Consider the following 22,641-nt stretch of genomic DNA (forward strand, 5'->3'; position numbering starts at 1 on the left):
AATATTTGTATGTTTTTATTTTCTAATTTTTTAATGCTCAAAAACGTAATTTTTTTTTACCCTTTACGGTTACGTTTATTTGCCAGTAGGAAAGTAGAAGATATTTCTGAGATAAGTACCTTTTAAACTAATGCCCGAGTTATAAAAAAAAGGTCTTACAACCCCATCTCCTATTTTATTTTGCAAGGACTAAACACTATTTCGGTTCATCGTGAACAACGTTGTTGTTATAAGATGCATCTTTGACAAGACCAGCGCGCACCAACAAATCTACTAGAGGTCTTCGGCTTTTGCGATCCAACAGTGGTTGGGATCTTACGTCTGAAATAGGAAATTATGTTTATCGTATACGATTTAAATATGAAACATTTAAACTGTGTATATATGAATAAAGAATTCAAATTCTGGGGTATATTAGCAAATAGCAATAGCTTAGCTAGAAAACATCGCGACAAAATTTTCGATGTGTGTTTGGAAAAAAACTATACAAACACTATAATTACAGAAAAAATACATACCGATTGACTGCAACTCCTTAGTAGTAGTTTGAGGTCCTAATTCATACAGCACTTGGAAATCTGCGTGGTTCCCAAAGCGATAACCGAATCCAATCCGGTGATCGTTACCTAGAAATTAATAATAAGCAAACTCAGAAAACAAACAATGATCCCAGTTGGATAGTAATTTTATATTAAATTAATAATATTATAATTCGATAATATATTATATAATAAAATTAACAGAGAAATAAAGTCATATGTAGTTTATTTATTGAAATATTTTAATAAATTTGAATGAAGTACCTAATAAAAGTTGATAAATTTTCTCGTAAGTTCCTTTGTATTAGTCAGGGCAAATTTTATTTGTACCGATTAATTTTACTGAAATGAATTGTCTTTTTTTTTAAAGACAAACAAATATATATTTTTATATAATAAATATAATTTTCTTTCTAATAAAACCTTTGTGTATAGGTGGTGCAAAGCCGTATATAGTAGTAAACAGCATAGCGACATCCTCCGGTACTACAAGAAACCTTCCTTGTGCATCAGGGCCTAAAAATAAATATACATTACTAGCTGCCCCCGCGAACTTCGTTTCGAGGGATGAAAATTTTGGGTTGTACGTATTTTTGTATCAGGTATCATAAAAAAATAAAAACAATTTTTGTTGTCAATAAAGTAAAATTTGGGGTGGACACCCCTAATTACTTAGGGGTTTGAAATATAGATAGTAGCCGATTCTCAGACTTACTGAATATGCATAAAAAAAAATCAAAAGTATCAGTCGAGCCGTTTCGGGGGAGTCGAACTTCCCTATATATATATAGGGAAAGAACATTGTGACACGAGAATTATATATATATAAAGATAAGGTAATCAATCAGAACTATTCGTTGTAATTTTAAAAGTATGCAGTCATTGTGAGTGGCACGCACTATTTTTACTTCATTAATATCATAAAATATACTTAGATTTAATATTGGGACACTGCTATTTATATGGTTTTATTTATTTATTTGATTATCAGCATTCCTACAGATGCTTATTATGCAATGTCTAAACAATTATATTATACACAAAAACCACAAACGAAACGGAAAAACGCAAACACAGTAAACATTTTTTATTACCTACTTATACCAAAAGATGCATTTGTCATTAAAATATGTTCAAAATAAAAAAGTAATAACAAAGCAACAATCCGATAAAGGATACCACAGAATTTTGAACTTGAAAAGTCTTAGGGTCTGTTTCACAATGTACGGATAAGTTCTACATAAGTTCCAATTAGCTATTTATTATACATTGGTAGGATAAACACTATTGTTGCGTTTCACGACTGTCAGATAGCGCTATGCGTCACATAAAGTCCATCATTAGTTATGAGTCCGATGAAACGCGAAGTTTCTTATTCGGAACTTTTATCCTCCAAATGATTTATCTGTTGCATAGCTATTTGGTACTTTATCCATACATTGTGAAACAGACCCTTAATATAATGATGCAATAATAAATCCCAAAGAAATAAAGCTCTACAAAAGTTACATAATATAAAAACGTAAATAACATGCAATATTGTAGGACGACTAGTTCATAAGTGTAATGGCAGAACATTCAGTATGTACATAAAAAAGTTGGCAAAGATTTACGTGATCATATTGGTCATAAGGTTACTTAATATGTGCGTAGTATTTACCGGAGTGAGAACTTTTTACTTCAGTAACTAGGCCAAGGATAATTTCCGTTTTTAACTTGCTTGTTAATGACGCCATCAACCCAATGCGTAGAGTAGAATACGAAAAAACAAGAATTTTTTATAAATATTATAGAATATTTTCTTTTTTATTTAATATATACGCCGCAGGATTTTTTTGTTTTATAGATCATTAGCTCTATTTATATACAGCTTAGGTAAAGGTTATCAATATTAAATTATTTTTGAATGTGAATTTGAATATCACAAATTATAAACTCTAATGCATATAATGTTTTTTTAAATGTTTATTCACTTATATACCGAACCCTTGTGTCAGACTCTATTAGTAAACCTATTTAGGATTCTTACAGGTCCGGAGTATAATATGGATGCTGAATATATTAGAGAATATCTGATTCTGGGTCTCGTAAAGAGTCTAAGTCGGAGAACACAACTCACTACTGTCAGAAGTACCGCGAAATTTAGCGAGGCGTCATAGGTTTCTATTAGGGATGCATCGATACGCCTTTTTGCCGATACTCTTATGGAAATATCGCTGATACCGATACCGATATAAATGCTTGGTGAATTAAAATTAATTGAAGGTAAAATATATTAAGTTTGATTTTTTTTCAAACGTGGGCATAGATAGTCTGCGCCTCGTTGCGAACTAGATTAAACAAGATACGCGTTTGCACTCCTTTTTAAAACGAGAAATTTGAAAAGTATCGTTATATCGGCAATTAAAATATCGTCCATATATCGGTATTAGATGCATCCCTAGTTTCTACGGATGTGGACCTATTTGGTTTGACAGAGTTCATAAAAGTATTTTTGTGAACTTAGCCAGAGTTGTTCGATTATATGAGTTAGGTCGATAAGAACTCCGTATAGTATCGCATATTTCTCTAGAATTCTCCGTCACTATGAATTATTGATTATAAATTGTTCTATGACATTTGTATAATTGAAAAGACAAGGCAATAATTAGGAAATAAATACGCTTCCTGTGTGTAGTAATTCCTCGATACAGTAGTTAGCGGCCTAGCGTGCAGTATCGATTATAAAAATAAATAGAATAATGATGTACAGGTACAGACGCATATTAATCTTTATATATTATCATTGCCCTGTTAGACCAAAGAATGAAAAGCTGGCGCATATTGCAAAAATCGTGCAACGAGGAAATGCCAACAACATTAATGGTACTCTTCAAAGGGTCCAAACATCATTAATTTATACAATTTAATTAACATTACAGCATTATTTAAATTAATATGGGTTGTTTATGACTAAAACATAAAGAATAAACTTTACAGAATTAATATTGAAACTGAAAAATCAAATAAATACTGTGACTGTCAGACTTTATTTTATAATCGGTGCAGGCTTCGAGTGAATGCCCAGCCTTGGCACAGATTACAACTGTGCGATTGTCACTTATTTTCACACATGGACATAAACAATTGAACATTATACAAAAATAATAATGCACTGACGTTTTGGATCTTCGTATCATATTACATTTTTTACTTTGATTACATTTAACTCAGCCTCTTGTGTTCAACATAACTATGTTCATCGTAGATTTTTCAACTGCTGCTTTAAAACAATTTTTTATAAACCTTCACAACACGAGCAAATATGAAGCCCACGTAGGAAGAAATCCCTTAATACAAACCCGGGGTTTAAATCCACGACCTCGCAAGTTCAATTACTACTACGCTACTTAAGTTTATGTTTAACAAATACTGTTATAATAAATGTTCTAAATCATGTTCAATTGTTTCTCGTTTTTACATTTATTCTTTTAATAATGAAATGTAATTATTATAATATGATATATAGGCTATAAACGATGCATATAATCAGATAAATGAATTAATAATGTGACGAATTAAAAAATATTTTTTATTCCATCTGTATCTTAATTTCTTACGGCTTTTGTAGAACAACGACGCGCTCACGCATTTATGGTTTAATAGGATAGAAATCGAGAGAGTAAAAATCAACTAATAAAATAAAATAAAACTCTATGAACGAAAACCAATTCATAAGTACCAACATAACGTAAAGTAGAATAAATAAACGTCATAATATACTTACATTTAAAAAGATAAATCACACAAGCAACTAATAAAACGCGCGCCATTTTTTGACAATCCTCAATTATGATTTTCAAACACAGCTGTAGCTCTATTCTTAAATGATTAATTATGATGAGAAAACTGTAGGTCCTATTGTTAAGTTCATTAGGTACTATAAAAATATGCAAACAATGATATTGTCGGTTTGTTTATATTTATATCTATCAAATTAAAGCACTCGGCATATAACTCTGCACTCTCCTTCAAACAGGAGACTGCTAGGGCAAAGTCTGAATACGTTGCCAAATTTGGCGAGAGATTGGCTCGATCGATTAGAGACTCGAGCCCTCTGGTCTCTGGCTGAAGCTGTCCAAGGGAATTTTTGTAAGCCCTCCATTCTACCACGGCACACTGATTGACTCGCTGACCCGCACCGAGAAGAAGAAGAAGGCCTTTTTAGGCCTCTCTCTTCACGTCCAACTCGACTTTGGATGACCAAAGCAAGTCACCACCCACCGTTTCACGGTGTGATTCCCCGATGACGGAAGTCATATTCTGGCAACGTGCTGTTCGCAAAGCACCTTCTTAGGACATTCATAAGTCGAGCGGACATGATGGAACAAACTTGTGTCTGAAGTCGAAATCCTCTTCGGTTGGGTCGACCAAATTTGTCCAATTTAACACCAAGAACACACAAGTTTGAGCGTTTCCCGCAAAATAATACTACATGGCGTAGACTTAACGTTAGAGGTTCAGTTTTGTGGTCATTTGGAGGGAAAGGCTAAATTAGCCTCCAAGAAGCTTAGTGTACTCAGCAAGGCAAGACGGTACTTCATACCAGGCCATCACTTGCATCTTTAAAAATTGCCACCACTATGTGGAATCAGCTACATACTAAAGTATTTCTGAACCAATTCAACTTAGGGTCCTTTAAGAAAAGAGCGTTCCGATTCTTAAAAGCTCGGTAACGCACTCGCGAGCCCTTTAGTATTGATTGTCCATGCGGCGGTATCACTTATCGTCAGATGAGCCTCCTGTTCTATAAAAAAAAAACATTGCAAATTGCAAAAATCTTTCTATACATATGGTAAAAAAGTAAATACAAGAAAACACTGAAAATATATGTAGTTTTAAAACTATTGTCCTCAGAAAACCTTTTAAGACAAACAATAATGCATATTTTCTATTCATTTGACTGCAGTTTTTATTATTATAAAGACGTTGAGTATTTTATTATTGAAATATCTATTTATTACTTAAAATTTGTGAATTCGTCGATTATTGATCAAAGGTGCGTATGCTTTTTAATTATTCAAGCAAATACCAACCTTGGTAATATTTTTACTCGATGTCGAATTATTGCCCCGTAAAAGTACTAACGAGAAACAGTTAAAATAATTCACCTGTCATTGACTCATTAAAAATGGATAAAACAAAATTAGTAAAGTGCACATAAATTAACTTGAATCGTTAGTTAATTATAGGAACAAGGCAATAGACCTGTCTACCAACACGAAGACAATCAGCTGTTCCGTGTGATTTTACTATAGACTAATGTTTTCCATATCAATTTGTTTCGTAAAAGAAAGTTTTATGCCTCGTACGTTTTTTCCTATTTTGTATTGTATTTCTTACAATATAAGGATGTAAATTGTATAATGTTACAGAGTGAGATGCGTTATTTTTAATATGAATACTTTCTTACTGAATGAGGACATGTATTCTACGACAGGCTTTGTTTAAAGAAAAGAAAACTGTATTGGTTATATATAAAGTCGCTTTTCTTTAGACAAATGTTTTTATTTACCTCCACCCGATTTAAATTTTCGAAAGGGATTCTCATTAGAATAATGTCACAACTTATAATTTACCGCAAACAAAAGTCGACTTAGTATCATGCACGTATGGTTGATATTGGTGTAACGAATACCAAAGTTAAATTGTCGTAATAGTGAAAGTTGTTCTATAGTCAGTTTGGCGGCAAAACTCGACAGTGACAGATACATTTGCCTTTTTTTAAATTATGTTTGGATTAGTGTAATTTCGTATTATAAAATGGTGATTAAAGTGTTAATTTCGTTGGTTTTACTTTCTTTTGGTGAGTATTTAAATTTTATGTCTTTTACGTAACATCCGCCACAAGATTTTATTGAAATAAAAAACATGTATCGTATGTATTTTTCGGTTTCCATAGACATTAGTTTAAAATCAAGTAATTTTTTGCTATCATTCGTTTATTTTGAATTTATCTAAGACCAATTAAATGAAACATCTATTACCTAAAGTGAACCAACTTCCTATTAAATTTGTATGTTAAACCTTGCTGTTTTCCTAAAATATATAATAAGTACATATTATATTAATAAGAAGTTTTAGTCAATCATGAAACTAATTCTTATATTCCGTAGTGTACGCTGTATTTTACAAACTATTCCAATTAACAAAATATAAAATAAACCAAAATACATTTATACACACTCCTCATCTTTTCCACTTTTGCCATTCCTATTTTTTTTAATTCCTATTGGTATTATACACGTAATACTCTTTCACATAGATTCAAGTTGTCTACTTATCATCGTCCATGGCTTAGTGTTTATTATAGAAAGGACGGTTTGTTACCGGATTTCAGTCAAAACAAAAATGTTCGAAATCTACTTGCCTAAATTTAAAACCGTTAGGAGAATTATGAGGCATCAAACTTCATACTTAACACATATATTAAGTAATTACATATATGTATGTTCTTGAATCATGCTAAATACGTATAATTTGTATTTACAATTTTCTTAACCTGCAAAGTAGTAATAAAAATAATTAAAAAGAAAAGTTAAAACCAATATATGTTAGGTACTTAATAGACGCAACACTTTTTAGAAACTATTATCATTCTTATGTCAAGTTATGCAACAGTTGGCGCGGTCAAAGTCATGATGTGATCTTTACATGTTTTTCACAATATTTTTTGTAATATCTTGTAAGTTATATTATGTTTTTTTAAGTATTTGTCATTTTAAAAAGCTAAAGATTATTATCAAAAATGTGTAAACAACTCAGCAGGTTGCTCAACATAACATACAGACGTTAGTCATCTGCGTCTAAAAAAGTCAAGTTTATCACACGTTGAATATTAAATTTAAATATCGTGGACAATAAACTGACACATAACAAAAGAATATTGTCTAAAAACGCAAATCTTTTTTTTTGTAATATTATTATTATTCAAAATAAAACAATATTTTTGTTATAAAACAATAATCAACCTTAAAATATAATATTAAAAGTAGTCCCTTTAGGCAATGTTCCGAAGATACTGGCAGCGTTCCCCTTTTGAATAGCTAGAGTCATTCTTTGTGCGAGGTAGCTACCAGCTCTTCAGTCTCCTCAAAAATGTCGATTCTTAGCCTCGGATTTTTGTATCTGGTTTTTCTTATAATGAAGTAAGGCAGACCAAGGATTCTGCCCGACACACTGGTTTCCACACGATGCTTAAGAGCAACAAAGCAAAAAAGCAGAGATTATAGTAATAAGAAAAGCCCAAAAGGTTCAACAGAAGCAGCAGCACCTCGGAGCAGTGAGGTCGCTTCATGAAGCCTGCCAAGAGCCCAGGAGACTTCTGTGCTTCTGGAAGGAGCCAGTACAACGGACCAACTGAGAATCTTAGTGCGAAAATTGAGTCAACCAATCTTAAACCTTTTTAAGCCAACTGGTGCAAAACTGTGATTCAAACACACGACCGCAGGGATTGATAATTTATACCCAAACAACTTTCTTTTTTATATAATGGAACCACTAGAGAAATGTTTTAATCCGCACGAAATCATCTTCATGGAGGGGGAGAGAATTTAAATTAGATTCTATGTATGTACATTTCGTAGTTATTAAGAGGTGAATCTGAAATGTAACAGTAACTACATAGTTTGGTTATTACATGTAGTTGCACTTTTACACTGTTTCTAATAATTGCCTGGAAATTATTATTAGTGATTAAGCGTTATTCATTAAACGATGCGTCATGTATACTAAACGTTTCGTGAGAAATAGTAATCCTCCTTCAGTTCCATTAAAAGGCACCAAAAGTCATCGAGTGGACCTCTGAGAAAAAGTGAAATGGGTACTTCAATGGATAGTCATTAAATGACTCTCGTTTGGGACGTCCACTGGATCTTTTTTTATGTGATAGGAGGGCAGGAGTCTCACCTGATGTTAAATAATATCGCAAATGCGTTGCCGGTCTTTCAAGAATTGGTACGCTCTTTTCTTGAAGGACCCTAAGTCTTTTGCCTTCGGTGTTGCCAATCATGACGAGCTTCTCTTGATTCTCGTTGCCCCGATACACTAAGTGACCAAAATACGAAATTATGCGATACGTTTTCATTTAAAACCCTCTAAAAGTCTGTTCAATATCGTATTGCCTTTGGTTTCCTGATAATTATACAACCATGTTTATATGCGGAAACCTAATAATACGTAACTTTTTCTCGACGTTACGGATTTCCTAGATTGAATGTCAGTTTTTATATATAATTATTATAATCGACTCACGAATGTTACCTTGGATTTAGATTGTCGAATAATTAAGTTATACCATGTTAACTATGATAAGGCAACCAATGCTACATGAGGCAACTGAGCGGTTGAGGGAGAGGTCTGGGGTTGAGCGTAAACTGGCCGGTGGCTCAGCCCAGAACCGCAGGTCTTGATTGAGCTCTTTGTGGGATGTAAGCCAAGGGAGCGGCTTTGGGTTGAATGCCTTGGCGAACCCCGAGGGCCAATCGCAAAGGTGTGTAGATTGCTAGTTACTACCTCTCTGAATAGCAGAGGGCTTTTAATGTAGACCCAGCCCCACAGTCCTCGCGTCATGCTCAACATTCGTGGGAAAAAGAAAGGCTAATGCTACACACTCCCAACACCGTACTTTTAAAATTTGATTGTTAGTGGTTTTAAGCAGTAGGCAAATATAACAATTCGAGGCGCAGTATCTCGAATGCTTGTTTCGTTATTTACACAAAAGGCGCATAGTGAATTTAATGAAAGTGGGTGAAGCGAGAAATGTCACAACCGTATCAAGGGGAGAGCAAGGAGAGAGGCACTCTGCCTATCCTTTCGGAAAGCAGCATAAATAATTAAAATAAATCGGTAATATAGTTTCTGAGGCTTAGAGACAAACAGCGCATCATCAAGCGGCCTTGGGTTCGATTATCGTTAAACATAATTCTTCCACCAATCGTGTGATTGGATTCCCGGAAAAACAATAACTGCAATTAGTTCTTATTCAGTTTTCGGCGATTGAAAGGTTTTTTAACGCACTACCTCTGTATTCTTTCTTTTCAGGAAGTTGCTCCATCATCATACCCGAGGAGCTGCCATCATTACTGTCCGTGGCCTACTCGAATATACCTCCCATTAAAAAAGGTCTGTAGATTACAAAGTTTATGATAAGACTCGAACAATTCACTTATCCAGTGATCAGTATTATTAATGTAGTTGTATTAATTCCTTAATTAATTTATAATAAAAAAACCAGTGGCGTTACGACCTGTTTAGGCCTGGGTATCAGATTTTTGTCTAGAAAAATTACATTCTAAGTGGACTCCTGTGCTTGACACACGCCGTCGACATTATCTAACGTTGAACATATTGATCGATTAACGCGTATTGGAAATTAAAACATTCATACGTAATTTAGATTAAAATATAGGTAATATGTTATAATATATTAAATTATTCGCCTTTTAAATTTCAGGAACGGATTCCCGTGTCGGTTTCGGCTTCGCGTTCGGTAACCATGCCGATTTTCAAGTTATGTTCGAGTTGGGACCGCAGACAAACACGTTACCTTTGAGTAAGTGAAAATTACGTTAAATTTGATTGAACGTATAGGCTCTCGGGCAAAGGCCAAGGGCTTATTGATGACATTAGGATCCAGGATAACAGGAGACACGTGTATATCATATTCTATACATTTTTAGATTCCCTCACTATGCCTTAGCGTAAAAGAATGTCAATAGCATAACGAATAAAAAAACCTATCACTTAATCAAGTCTTGATCCATATTTCCTTTTAATAAAAATACATACAGTGGCGCTGGCCCAGTAATTAGTAAGATTTTGCTTAGTAGAAGAAAAATTTGAGAGCACCTAACCGCCTATATAAGTTATAATAATTAATATATGTAAATAAGTCTGCGCATATATCATGTATGCATTACGTTTTCGGATATGCCAGTTAATGTTGATATAATTTTTTTTCATTGACTGGCCAGAAGTTAAATCAAGTCTTCCTGTATTTTTCAGATGGCCAAGGTTTTCCTACAAATGCTAAGCGTCAAGCTGCATACCCAGTCGAAAAAGTCAATAAGAATAGAGAAAAGGTACGTAACCATATGTATGTTCTCTTCTTTCATATGTGGAGGAAAGATAGTGAACAGTTCTCCAAACCTAAACTTCGACCACTCTAACCAGTGACTGGCCACTGACATACCCAAAGGCCCTTTTTTGTATAGAATCTCGCATCGACTAGCGGTTCCAGCGTGTGACTCTCATCCTAGGTCGTAGAACCCCGGCTGTGCCAATTGACTTTACCTATATGCTCATTTAAACAGTCACTTGTATGGTGAATGAAAACTTCGCCAGGAAACTGGTAACCCTAGTACCCAGCGTGTGTCTTTCCTTATAAAAAACAAATGGTCATGAAAAATGTTCAGAATTCTGAGCCCCAGACCTTGAGGTTGTAGCGTCACGGGTTTCATTTTTTTTAAATGAAAATAGAAAAGGTTTTTTAAATATTATACATATCTGGTATATTTTATATTACTTAAGCTTTTATCCAATACATATTTTGAACAAAACAAAAAAATCTAGATATATTAATAAATTATAATTTATTTCAGTTCTTACAAACTGAGGCCGGTAAATATTTACAAAATTGGGCGCAGAAGATGAAAAATCCAAAACCTGTTAAGAAACCAGTAAAAACAGAAACACCCAACTTAGAAGAGTCCATGGTGGAATTGGTGAAAAACGATAAAGGCCAGTACGAAATACACCAGCCACATCCGGAAAATCTGTCAAAAACAGCAATGAACAGTTTGAAAAAACTGTACGGAGAGAAAGAAAATTCCACAGAACAAACGGAGGCGAAGAATAATAAGAGAAGTAAAGAAGAAGTTCGGAAGATAACGGAAGATCTATCGAATGTTGATTTAGAATAAATGTGTGGTGGAAATTTGTTTCTTTGTTTTTCCTAAACACGCAACACTTATATAGACAGACTGACTAAAACCTCATCACAGCTGCCTAACCTTTGTTTGGAAGGTGTGTTTGTTAAGTAATATATATGCACAAAAATTGCGAAAAAAGCAATTTCAATGTCGAAAAAGTAATAAATTAGTATTGCCTTTTTACAACTTAATATATTTTTTTGATTCGTTATACAAAACATTGCAATAGGTCACAAATAATAATAAGGTGAAGGGCCGTATTGTTTTTTTAAAAAACTCTTTTACGGTAGAAAGGCTGTAGTTCGAAACAAACAACCATAATATTATTATAACAATACAAAAACCAAAGCAACATAATTAAGAAGATATAAACAAATAGTGGGAACTAAATCATTAATGATACGCAGAACACAAATATTGGTTATCTTTGTGCGTTGTGTGCGGTGTTTTTTTAATCGAACAGAAGCCAAACGGGCTGGAGACGATAAATGATACCGCCCCATAGATACTTACACTTCCAGAAGGCTCTCAAGTGCGTTGCTCGTTGCGCTACGCTCTTTTCTTGAAGGATCGTAAGTCGAATTGTTAAGTGGCTCCACATAGTGGAACGCAACTGACTATTTTTTGGCTTAGTTTCAAGCGTGACAATTTCTACTCTTTGAATGTCTTTGATTTTCGGGTTGGAAGGATAAGCTTGATAACGTATTTATTTTAATTATCAATAAAACAGATAGGAATATGTGTGCTTCATGTGTATTGTATGTGTATTGTGTTTACGGGTATTCTTACCATAAAAAGTTAAATTCAACTAGGTGCATGAACTTTTGACCATTAAAACAGAGAAGCGATACCAATTAATTACGAACGAAATAATTTTGTATACTAAGCCAGTAAGTGAGGAAGAGAATCAGGACTCAACGACTTGATTATGTTTTAAACATAGCTACAGAATCTTTATTAATACGATAGGCAAACGAGCCTTCGGACACCACATATGACATATAACATGTACATCCATAGTGTTGTCTTTTGTTAACACTTTTGAAACGGATTGAAGCTATATATTATTATTATAAACTTATAATTAATTATGTAAATAAGCCGTGAAAAACTAAAAGGCGTAGATAAAGAATACATTTTTTGGGTATTTTTCAATAAGAGCCTAGCCTCCTTAGATATTTGGACAAGATTAGTAATTACACAAAGATGTCTGGTTTGAAAAATTATATTAGATATATGCAGGCTGGTAACGCACCCGCTAACATGGATGTACATTAAGAAAACACTTTTAAACGGAAGCTATGTTTTATTATTACAAACTTATATATATACTTATTAATTATGTAAATAATTATAATGTGTGCAATTATTAATCTTGTCCAAATATCTAAAGAGGCTAGGCTCTTATTGAAAAATACCAAATAAATGTTATTCTTTTCCTACGCCTTCAAGTTTTTCACGGCTTCGTTCGCGTTCGTATACGTTGAGCAGTATTTTTATTATTTTAGGATAATATATAATAAGAGTTAACTTACGTTCTTGGCCAAAAAATTGCAAAATTTCATTAAATTGGTTCGGTTTTTTAAGCGTGATAGCGTGATAAGCGTGACACATAAAGAACTCGTCTTTAAAATAATAGTAAAAGAAGTTAAGAGAACCATCCCAAAAACTGTGAGATTTTTTTCTTTTATAACTATTCTAGTAATTAATTTTTAAAACATACTCAGGAATGTAGGCAAACATTTGCCTACACATGAAAAAGGAAGATTACTCTATTAATTACATGTAAATCTAACAAGATTTAAAATAAGAAGGACCAAATGAAGGAATAAAGTAAAAATCTAATCTAAAATTTTTATCCTCGGCATCGTATTTACATTTTACGTTTTTTAATGTCGTTCTACTTAAAAAAACTTGCATACACTATATTTCGTAGCGAAACCATAAAAAAGTATTTAAATCTAATAGCTTCGAATCATTAAGCAACAATAATTTAATGACGAAATTATTCTTAAACATAAATCCATAGTATTAAGAGGTGATGGCGACACACCGGTTCACAGACGATTCTGAGGTAACAATTAATTTGAACTTTTTATTTATTTATTTATTAAGAAGATTAACATCACAATACAGATATATATACATATATATATAATAATTTGGGCCAGTAAAAAATCTTCACATATAGATTTTTTTTCAAATAAACAGGAAACATACCAATTATTTTGTTTTGGTTGTAGAACAAAAAAGAAAATTGAATTAGTTGACAATGGATCATCCATCACGATCGAATAATTTTGTGTCAAAACTCTCCTTGCTGCCAAGACACTCGTGGCGAACATATCAATGTCTATAGTCAACTCATTAAATCTGTTCACTGCTCTAACCATAAAGTTCCTCCCTCTATAATTTGTATTCACTTAAGGTACATGTAATAGGTTCACGTGTCTTAGAGTTTTGTTACATGTACGTAGGTTAATTTTGCTTAACAGCTCGGTGCTATCGACCGTACCAGTAGCAATTTTCATTAGGTAAACAGTATCCCCAATATCACTTATCCATTTTTAGATAAAAATATAATTTATTCAATAAGAATTACATCACAACATTACATCAAACTTTAATAGTGAAAGTTATAATCCTATGTCAGTATTATAGTAAAACATACGGGTGACGGACTTTTAAACATTCAGTTACATCAAGTAAATCATGGAGAAAACGTCAATTTTATTTTTGCTTATGGTATCATGTGGTGAGTTTTAATGTATTTCTTAAAGTTATAATATAAATATACGCAAGAATAGCGGTAAGAGAATGCTGACATTTGACTAGCAATTATTTAACATTGTGTCAATCAAAAGTTCCAACAGTTGGTACTTTTAAGAGACGTTTGGCGTGCTTTGTGTCTGACAATATAATAGATTCGTGTGTTATTGTGATTTGTATTCGTGGGATTAAAAAACAATGAATTTAAAACAGAAATAAAGATTTTATAACCCAAAAAATAACGCAATATCAACGTAGAACAAATCTTTTGATCTTTTAAAGTAACTAAAGAAATAAAAATAAACAATATCTGATAATATTACAATACTCCTTGTGTACACTTTAGCCTATCTGTGAAGTGTACACTAGGAGTGTTAGTTAAATAGAGGCTTATAATTGGCTTTCTTTTGGCTGCTTACGGTGCAAAGTATCCTGCTATGGAATTCCTTACCAATTGATATTAGACGAGCTCGATCTTTAAATTTATTTCAAAACCGTCTTTTTGATAATTTTCTTTCTACCTCGTAATTAGCTACTACTTATACATATTAATTGTTACTCAATTAACCTTTGGATTAGTTTTTACATTTTTGTTTTTATATGTTATTATTACATTTTTTTTCCTTTTAGATTTTACTTTATTTATATTTAGTCTTAGTGTGTACATGTTATTTTCTGTTTATTTTTTGTTAAAGTTATGCACTTTAACCTCTGTAGGTGTTTCTTTTTAATGTTCCATATAAGAGTTGCCTGGAAGCTATCGCTTGTTAGCGATAATGCCACCAGTTGCTTAACTACTTATATAACCGATGAAGTAACGAAGTATGAGTAAATAAATGAATAATACCACTGAAAGGAGGATAACAGAATTTGTTAACGCGTACACAATGTTAAACAAATTATGAATTAGTCCGTTCAAATTTGTTTATTTATAATGCATAAGTGACTGATTTGGATTGTCTTTAAATATCTGAATAGTATTTCGACAACAGTTAGTAAATCTTGTATTAGGGCAAAAGGCTCCTGTCCTGAGGAGAGGGCTGATATCATGTAACGATCGACGCTATAAGTTGCTTTAAAACTTTAGCAAATTAATCAAGAGATCCCTATATATAAATAAATAGAAAATTTATTATTTTATGTATAAGATGAGCTAAATATGTGCATAATGGGTAGAAATGAATTAAGAGCGAAATACGATGAGTTAAATAATCCTGTGATCGGCCCAACTGTTAACAAAATCGAAAAGTCTACATTTAGACAATAATTGCGGGAAGAAGCTTATAAATATTATTATGATTAAATTACTGAAGACACTACTTTCTTTGATATCAAAGAATGACTTCAGTTTGGGCTTAATATCATTTAATCAAAGCTAATTGTTTTTAGGAAGTGCTTCCATCATTGTACCTCAGGAGATTTCCACTTTAATAGACTTTATACTAAAATTTTTACCACCATTCAAAACAGGTATGATGCTTTTGGTTAACGTTAATCAGGTATGAAATTTAGTTTTTACTATACTTATTCCAAAACTGAGGGTTTAACGCATTGTTTGCCGTGCACCCGCTATCCACTGAAGTATTTCCGAACCAATTCGACTTAAGAAAAGAGAGTAACAATACTTAAAAGGCCGACAACGAACTCGCGAGTGCTCTGGCATTGGGCGGTATCACTGAGTGGTATCATTAGGTGGGTCGGTACTGTCCTGCCCGTTAGCCGTTCTATAAAAAAACTACTTTATCAAATATTGTCAAACATGTACTTTCAAAAAATTCTACTGTTAGTAAATGTATATACTGCAGTAGAAGAATCCTCATTATTACCGGATTTATGTATTTATTATATTGACGTTTGTTAATTATTACAGACTTCAATAGAACTCCTATAAGTCTGTTATATTTAATATCGAGTTTCATTGCAGCAACAGAAGAATCGCGTATTGGTTTTGGCTTTGCGTATGGCAACCACGCGGATTTTCAAACAGTTGTACAATTTGGCCCTGATAAGGAGAAAAAGGATGGTAAATATTTATCTATCTATGAAGACAGTATCGTTAAATATCCTTAAACTGAGAAAAAATAGCCTTTGTAAAGACACTCACGGTATAAAGCTCCACAACTCTTGTGTGGTATCGGGCAGACAAATTTCTACGTTTAATTCATTGACAATTTTTTGTATACTATTGAGTAATTTTTTAGTTTTCTGACAAAGTTTTTTCCCTTACTAGCATAGACATAGCATGCTCTATAATCTATAGTAGTCATATTATATTGGAACCTGTTTACCTATAGTTCTGCTGGTAAACTAGGTAATACAAATAGCGTGGATTGTTGTAAGTATTTTAAAAGATATAAATGTTATTTGAACCTGGCTAAGCAGTAACTTTCATTAATTATAAGAGACGTCCCTTCGGGAAATTCGTTTTCTTTAAATGCTTTGAATTTTCAGCGTTTTCAACAATGAAGAGACGAGCGAACAAAGAGGTAAAAAAAAGAAAAGCACTTAAACTTGTATCCAGGGAAATGAAGCTTTAAATTGAGAACTATCAAGTATATATCTGTTTTGTATGTAAATATATACTTTATACATATATATATTTTATAATACAGTTCGGTCACCTAATAATCTATTTTTTTAAATTTATATTTATACTAAGATTAAATATCTGTCTGAATTTAAAACTTTCCTTAATGAATGTCCCCCCTAGTACAAAGACAAGAATACACAAAACCATTATGTAGGTGGTACCATAAGACTCCACCTTAACCGAAAATTAACTTTAAAAAATCAAACCGGGCGTGGCGTTACCCGCCAAATTACGCACGGTGTAACTAACTATAAAAAGAATATAGTCTGTATTCTATTGGCATAAGGTTTGAGATTGGATACGAGGCATTTGGACATATCGAAAATAATTCGTACCGGTTGCGAGCAATTGTTGGTAATTAGGTACGTTTTGTTTCACCGTGGTATTTCTTTTTTGATGATCGAGTACTTTTTGGGACAGATATTTTGATGTGCATGGAAGTATGAATTGCGGAAATGGTAATTTAATCGTATTACTCGATTTTAATGTTTATTAGAGGGTAATGTTTTCTCAACATTGTGTTGGAGAAAAGTATGACTTATTTATATTATGTCTAAGATATTATTGGAATATTTTGCTATCGTTATTTATAGACTAAAAGATAACAAGCAGAAAAACTATTTTATTAGAATTAACAGTCATATACATATAAATAAATAAATATGATAATGGTTATTATACTCCTTATTTATTAACTTTTGAAAAATGTTAAGAGAGTGCTTTAACATTAAACATTATCTTTAAAAAAAAAACAATACCTCTAGTAGATTCATTTATTTATTATTTATTCCCTATCATTTTCACAGAAAATACCACCTCCAAAGTTTCGCCATCCACGACTCAGTTATGACGTGTTTAAGCGAGGCGAAATACTTGAGATGGTTTTTCGTTTATGGCAAGAAAATATTTTTTTGCGTGGGCAATGTTAAATGCATTTTTTGTCAGTATACTGTTGTACGCGGGGCAGGAATGTCGTACGCGGTGGCCACATTAAGTATTATTATGATAATGATGGTTCATTTTAAAGATGACAATTAAAATGTTTGGGATAGGATCTGATAGGCCATCTTGTTAATTCTGCTAACAATGTGTCGGTCTTCATTCAGAAAGTTCAGTTACACTATTGATTGTCTTTCATCAAACCAAACCTTACATTCCTATAAGTGTAGTATACTTTAACTTTTATTTAAACCAAATATGGTGATGTAAGTATCTATAGGACTCTTTATTTAATATTTAAAAAAAGCTTGGTTAATATAATAATAATATTAAAATTACCGCTAAAAACTGAAGAAAGAAACGTCAATCTTTTTACTCAGCTTCCTCTGCAGCAGCTCATATTCTATTTAGTCTTCTTCTTCTTCTTCCTTTCTTCTTTATTAATCTGTTGTGTTCCTATCGCTTGTACGGTCATGAGAAACGTCATATCGAAGCTTTGACACTTCAAAACCATAGTTTTTGACATACGGGAGTCGGATTTCGCGGTAAGACTCGACTCTGAATCCTATCCGTTAGACCCAAAACGCCGTGATCAAGACAGATCTTAATTGTCTATGAAAAGCATAAATAATAAAAGAAACAAGAAGTAATGATATGACCTGTAGCTAATTGAATTATTTTAAAAAGTCGAATAAAATAAACTCGATAATTTATTATTGTATTTAAACTTAATATCATTCCAAACACTTTAGCTACTTAATTTTGTTCGATAAAGTAGTGATTAGCCGTTTTGTGTTTACAGCGTCAAGTAACCATGGTTTCATGAACTAGTTCATGTTCCCGGCTTCACCTAGAAGTTGCGGTATAAATATGGACCTAACCTTCTAACATTTATTAATTTGTTGTATCTAACTAAACATCTCTACAAAATAAATATATAAAAAAATACCTTAACTGATTTCAATCAATTTGAAGCTTGTACAATCCCACCATAACATCTTTTTTTATGTGATGAGAGGCAAACGTTTAAAAAGCCTACCTGATGTATAGTGATACCGCCGCCCATGGACACAACATTGCCAGAAGGCTCGCAAGTGCGTTGCCGGCCTTTGACTTTAAACTGGTCGAAGATGCCACCTTTAGGTTGGAGGAACAGTTTCCGTCCACCACATATCTACTCGTTTTGTAAATATAAAGTAACGACGAGAATAACAAACACAAAAATCCCACAACTTCTTTATATTAGTGTTAATAATTACTAATTAATTATCATTAAAGCAATCCTAATTATACGCCTTCATCGTAAATTCATTACAGACACATTATATGTACAAATTATTACATCATTAAGGTTTCTTCAAATGTACCGAAAAATAAGAGGAAATTTATTCCAAAAAAAAAGAAGTTTTGCTTGGCGAAATTACCACTTTCAAAATCTACCTTTTCTTAAATAGTGTTAGTTAGTCTGTGTTTTTAATACTTTTTAATGTTCTGTGCCTAAAAAGCTGTCAAGTTTTCGCTCCTGGGTGAGTTTGAGTTCATTATGTAAACTATTATAATTTCATATAGTTTCACAGTTTTTTAGATTTTAGTTTTTACTAGTTTCACACAATAATAAGCTAAATTCGAATGATCACATTTTCTCCATTAGCAGCGACAGGTTCTTTCTCCGGAGAAATATACTTTGAAAGAAATATGCATATCGATTTTAAGAAATGTAGCTATTAGCGGACTTCAACTTTTCGATATTCAAAGTTATTCCTTTGCCTTGAATAATAAATTAAAGAAGAAAATAAATACCGAGCTTGCTTCGACATTTTTTGCCGCAACAACCTTCCATCTGCCCCACAGTCATCAATAATAACAACTATTGGAAGGTTTATAAGCTACGACACGACATATAAATATATGATAAATTAAATTAGATTTGGCTAGTAAAGTATGAATGAGTGTGATGATTTCTGAATAATTGAAATAAAAAATTATCGTCTACTAAATATGTATATAAACATAAGATGAATATTTATTAATAACTTCCAAAATGCGATGAAGTATGACGTTACAAATTTTACACACAGTCTCATATTAGAAAAGAAATTACAAACAAGCAAGGAAAAACACAAAATATATGATGTACTAAAGTTGCCCGTCTGAGCTTCTTAGTTCTTAAAATGTGTCAAATTAAATTAAATTTTTATTAATATAATTTTATTTAAACGTGTATTTAATTTTTTCTTCACAATCAATCGTAGTTTTTTAATTATTTTTGATTTTCTTATTATGATATTCGTTTTATAATACTAGTTGTGTTTTATAAGTACCGTACACTATTCCGTTAATCATTTTATATATCATGTTGTTTATGGAAATTAAATAAGTTAATTTAGTGTTTAATACTAAATGAGATAATGTCTAATATCATAAAGACACAATTGAATATACTAACGAAATGAACTAAATGTCTACAAAATTTATCAATTATTTGTATGTCCATTGAGGCATAGAGCAGGAACTTTATCGAAGATTCATTATTTTTCCGGTGATCGATCTACATCAATCGGCTATGAGTGTCAATTTTAAATAACAAAAGTTTCATTGTTACGTTTGTGTAAAATAAAGTTAAAATATGTAAACCTTATAATCGAATGTTTACGATAAAATTTGAATATCAACGATATCAAGAATCGTACGACCAGAATAGTACGATGTAAATAAACCTGTATTTTAATGTCAAAATCGCTTAACCGTACCCGGTGACTTATGAGGCACAGTGGCGGAATGTTCTCAAAGTTTTATTATCTTCGTTATCTGAAGGGTACCTTTGTGAATCATCGAGTATTTGTTTTGGAGCAATCTGTGTTCATACTCATATCTTAAAGTAAATATCGTCTTACATATATGGTATACTATAAAGATTAGTTTATTTATTTTTATTTAATAAATTTAATAACACAAATGCTGGTAACATTGCCTCGCTGTATGCGATACTTGAAGCAAGGAAATTCCAGGAAAGCACCAGTTCTGGGGACAACGGTACCACCTACCAGGTGTCAACTTAAATCTTTAATTGAAGTCCGTGGCCCAAATATAAGAAATATTTTTGCCTTTTATTACTTTCCGGCGGCTCTGCGGCCGTGCAGGTCGGAGAAATATCCATGAAATGTTTAGTTTGCTACACACATTTTAAATTTGTCGAGTGAATGCCGAGCGATATGGTTAGGTTCATAATTCTGTTTTACTGTGTAATAAAGCATTGGTTTTATTTATTATTAATATTATAATTGCACATGAGGACTACTTGGTTCGATTGATAGCGAAACGATTGTTTATGGTCGATATTTTAACTCTACTCTGTGCCCTATTGAGATATTATAAAAGTTTCATTATAATGTCGAAATTGTAACAAAATATACATTTATCATGAAATCGCTAGTCATTACCATTATATATATATATATATATATTTATTTATTTAACATGAGGCAAACGGGGAGGAGGTTCATCTGATGATAGTGATACCGCCACCCACACGGAGACTCACATTGCCAGAAGGCTTGCAAGTTCGTTGCCGGCCTTTTAAAAATTGGAACGCTCTTTTCTTGAAGCACCCGAATTGATAGAACCATAAGTTGGATGGAATAAATGGCGCCATATACAAGTCTACAAAGTTTCTATTTCAAAAATAGTTTCTGACCAACGTAATGTACTGTCATGAGGTTTTTTTTACTATCAAGATAAAAATCTTATTAATTATAAATGTTAGTGGTTGTAGTATTTGCTTATAGCTAAATGTTAGTCACCTGTGGATATTGGTGTTCTTGGCTGAAGGCCTCCTCCAACCCTTTATACTGCCCAATAGTCTGCCAGTATTTTCCTGCTAATTCTATCAAGTAATCAGCCCACATTCTTTTGGCCTGTCTGGTATAATAAAGCGATAGTGGTTTGGGCCTCAGATGTCTGTCTCTGTTTCAGTGAAAGGTTATCAGCCGTCTGTGCTTGATACGTCGACTTTTGAATCTAAGATAAGGTTTCCTCACGATGTTTTCCTTCACCGTATGAACTGGTGTAAATGGAAACATAAATCAGTTGGTGTACAGGTGGGGTTTGAACCTAAAACCGCAACGATGCACGGTGAAGTAACTAGACTAACTCTGCCCTTTTAGTAGAGATAATACTTGATAAAATGAGGTTTTAATTGTAATTATATCCCAATTAATTATTATTGGACACAGTGTCGTCTTGACAGAGTTAGTATATATGTCATAGTAAAGTAGTTAAATCAGAGAGTTAATTAAATCTCTAGACAGTTAATTAAAGATCGATTTTCAATGAAGTCGTAGCATTTTTATTTAAATAAAGCAGTGTCGAAAACGTTTAACTATCTATCTGACCGAAAGCTAGCGTGTTGATTTACAATGTAAAACAAGACTCCGCCATGATAATTTCATTTGTTATTGTTATTTCGATGTGATCGTGCAGAATTGAGAGCTTGGAAATTCCGTGTTTTGTTTTATTGTCAATGGTTAGGTTAGTCTTGTTGTTTAGGAAACTCGTTAAACGTTTCGTTCACTCACTTGTCTGACGGAACTTTAGCGACTTGATTGAATATCGATGTTTAATTAACTGTCTAGAGATTCAATTAACTCTCTAATTTAAATACTTTACTGCGACATATATATATAAATTTACTGTAATCCGAAGAACAATTTAAAACATGGCATAAATAAGTATTGCATTGATCACATTAGTTGCCAGGTAGAAAAACAAATAGAAAAAGTTTAAGGTATTAATAAATAATTCGTATTTTCGGTCCGTACGTGCGAAGTCCTTGTAA

The 22,641-nt window shown here is 32.5% G+C and overlaps 1 protein-coding gene and 1 long non-coding RNA gene across 2 annotated transcripts; both read left to right on the top strand.

Moving 5' to 3' along the window:
• The first annotated feature begins 6,276 nt into the window (after positions 1-6,276).
• LOC123717314 lies at positions 6,277-11,518 on the top strand. The gene is made up of 5 exons (XM_045673236.1): positions 6,277-6,384; positions 9,621-9,701; positions 10,033-10,131; positions 10,584-10,660; positions 11,180-11,518. The coding sequence occupies exons 1-5, from the start codon at positions 6,342-6,344 to the stop codon at positions 11,498-11,500; spliced, it is 621 nt and encodes a 206-aa protein (XP_045529192.1). The 5' UTR covers positions 6,277-6,341; the 3' UTR covers positions 11,501-11,518.
• Positions 11,519-13,968: 2,450 nt separating this feature from the next.
• Positions 13,969-16,817, top strand: LOC123717399. Its single transcript, XR_006754813.1, has 4 exons — positions 13,969-14,264; positions 15,668-15,748; positions 16,203-16,301; positions 16,730-16,817. It is a non-coding gene; the product is annotated as an uncharacterized LOC123717399 (long non-coding RNA).
• The last annotated feature ends 5,824 nt before the right edge of the window (positions 16,818-22,641 follow it).

Source organism: Pieris brassicae, chromosome 12 (genome assembly GCF_905147105.1).
Source record: "Pieris brassicae chromosome 12, ilPieBrab1.1, whole genome shotgun sequence".
Taxonomy (NCBI): Eukaryota; Metazoa; Arthropoda; class Insecta; order Lepidoptera; family Pieridae; genus Pieris; species Pieris brassicae.

Bases quoted from the DNA above. Each gene is read 5' to 3' on its own strand.
- LOC123717314 (XM_045673236.1), top strand. From the start codon at position 6,342: ATGGTGATTAAAGTGTTAATTTCGTTGGTTTTACTTTCTTTTG. The intron at 9,702-10,032 runs GTCTGTAGATTA...TTTAAATTTCAG, and splicing joins TATACCTCCCATTAAAAAAG to GAACGGATTCCCGTGTCGGT. The intron at 10,132-10,583 runs GTAAGTGAAAAT...TGTATTTTTCAG, and splicing joins GACAAACACGTTACCTTTGA to ATGGCCAAGGTTTTCCTACA.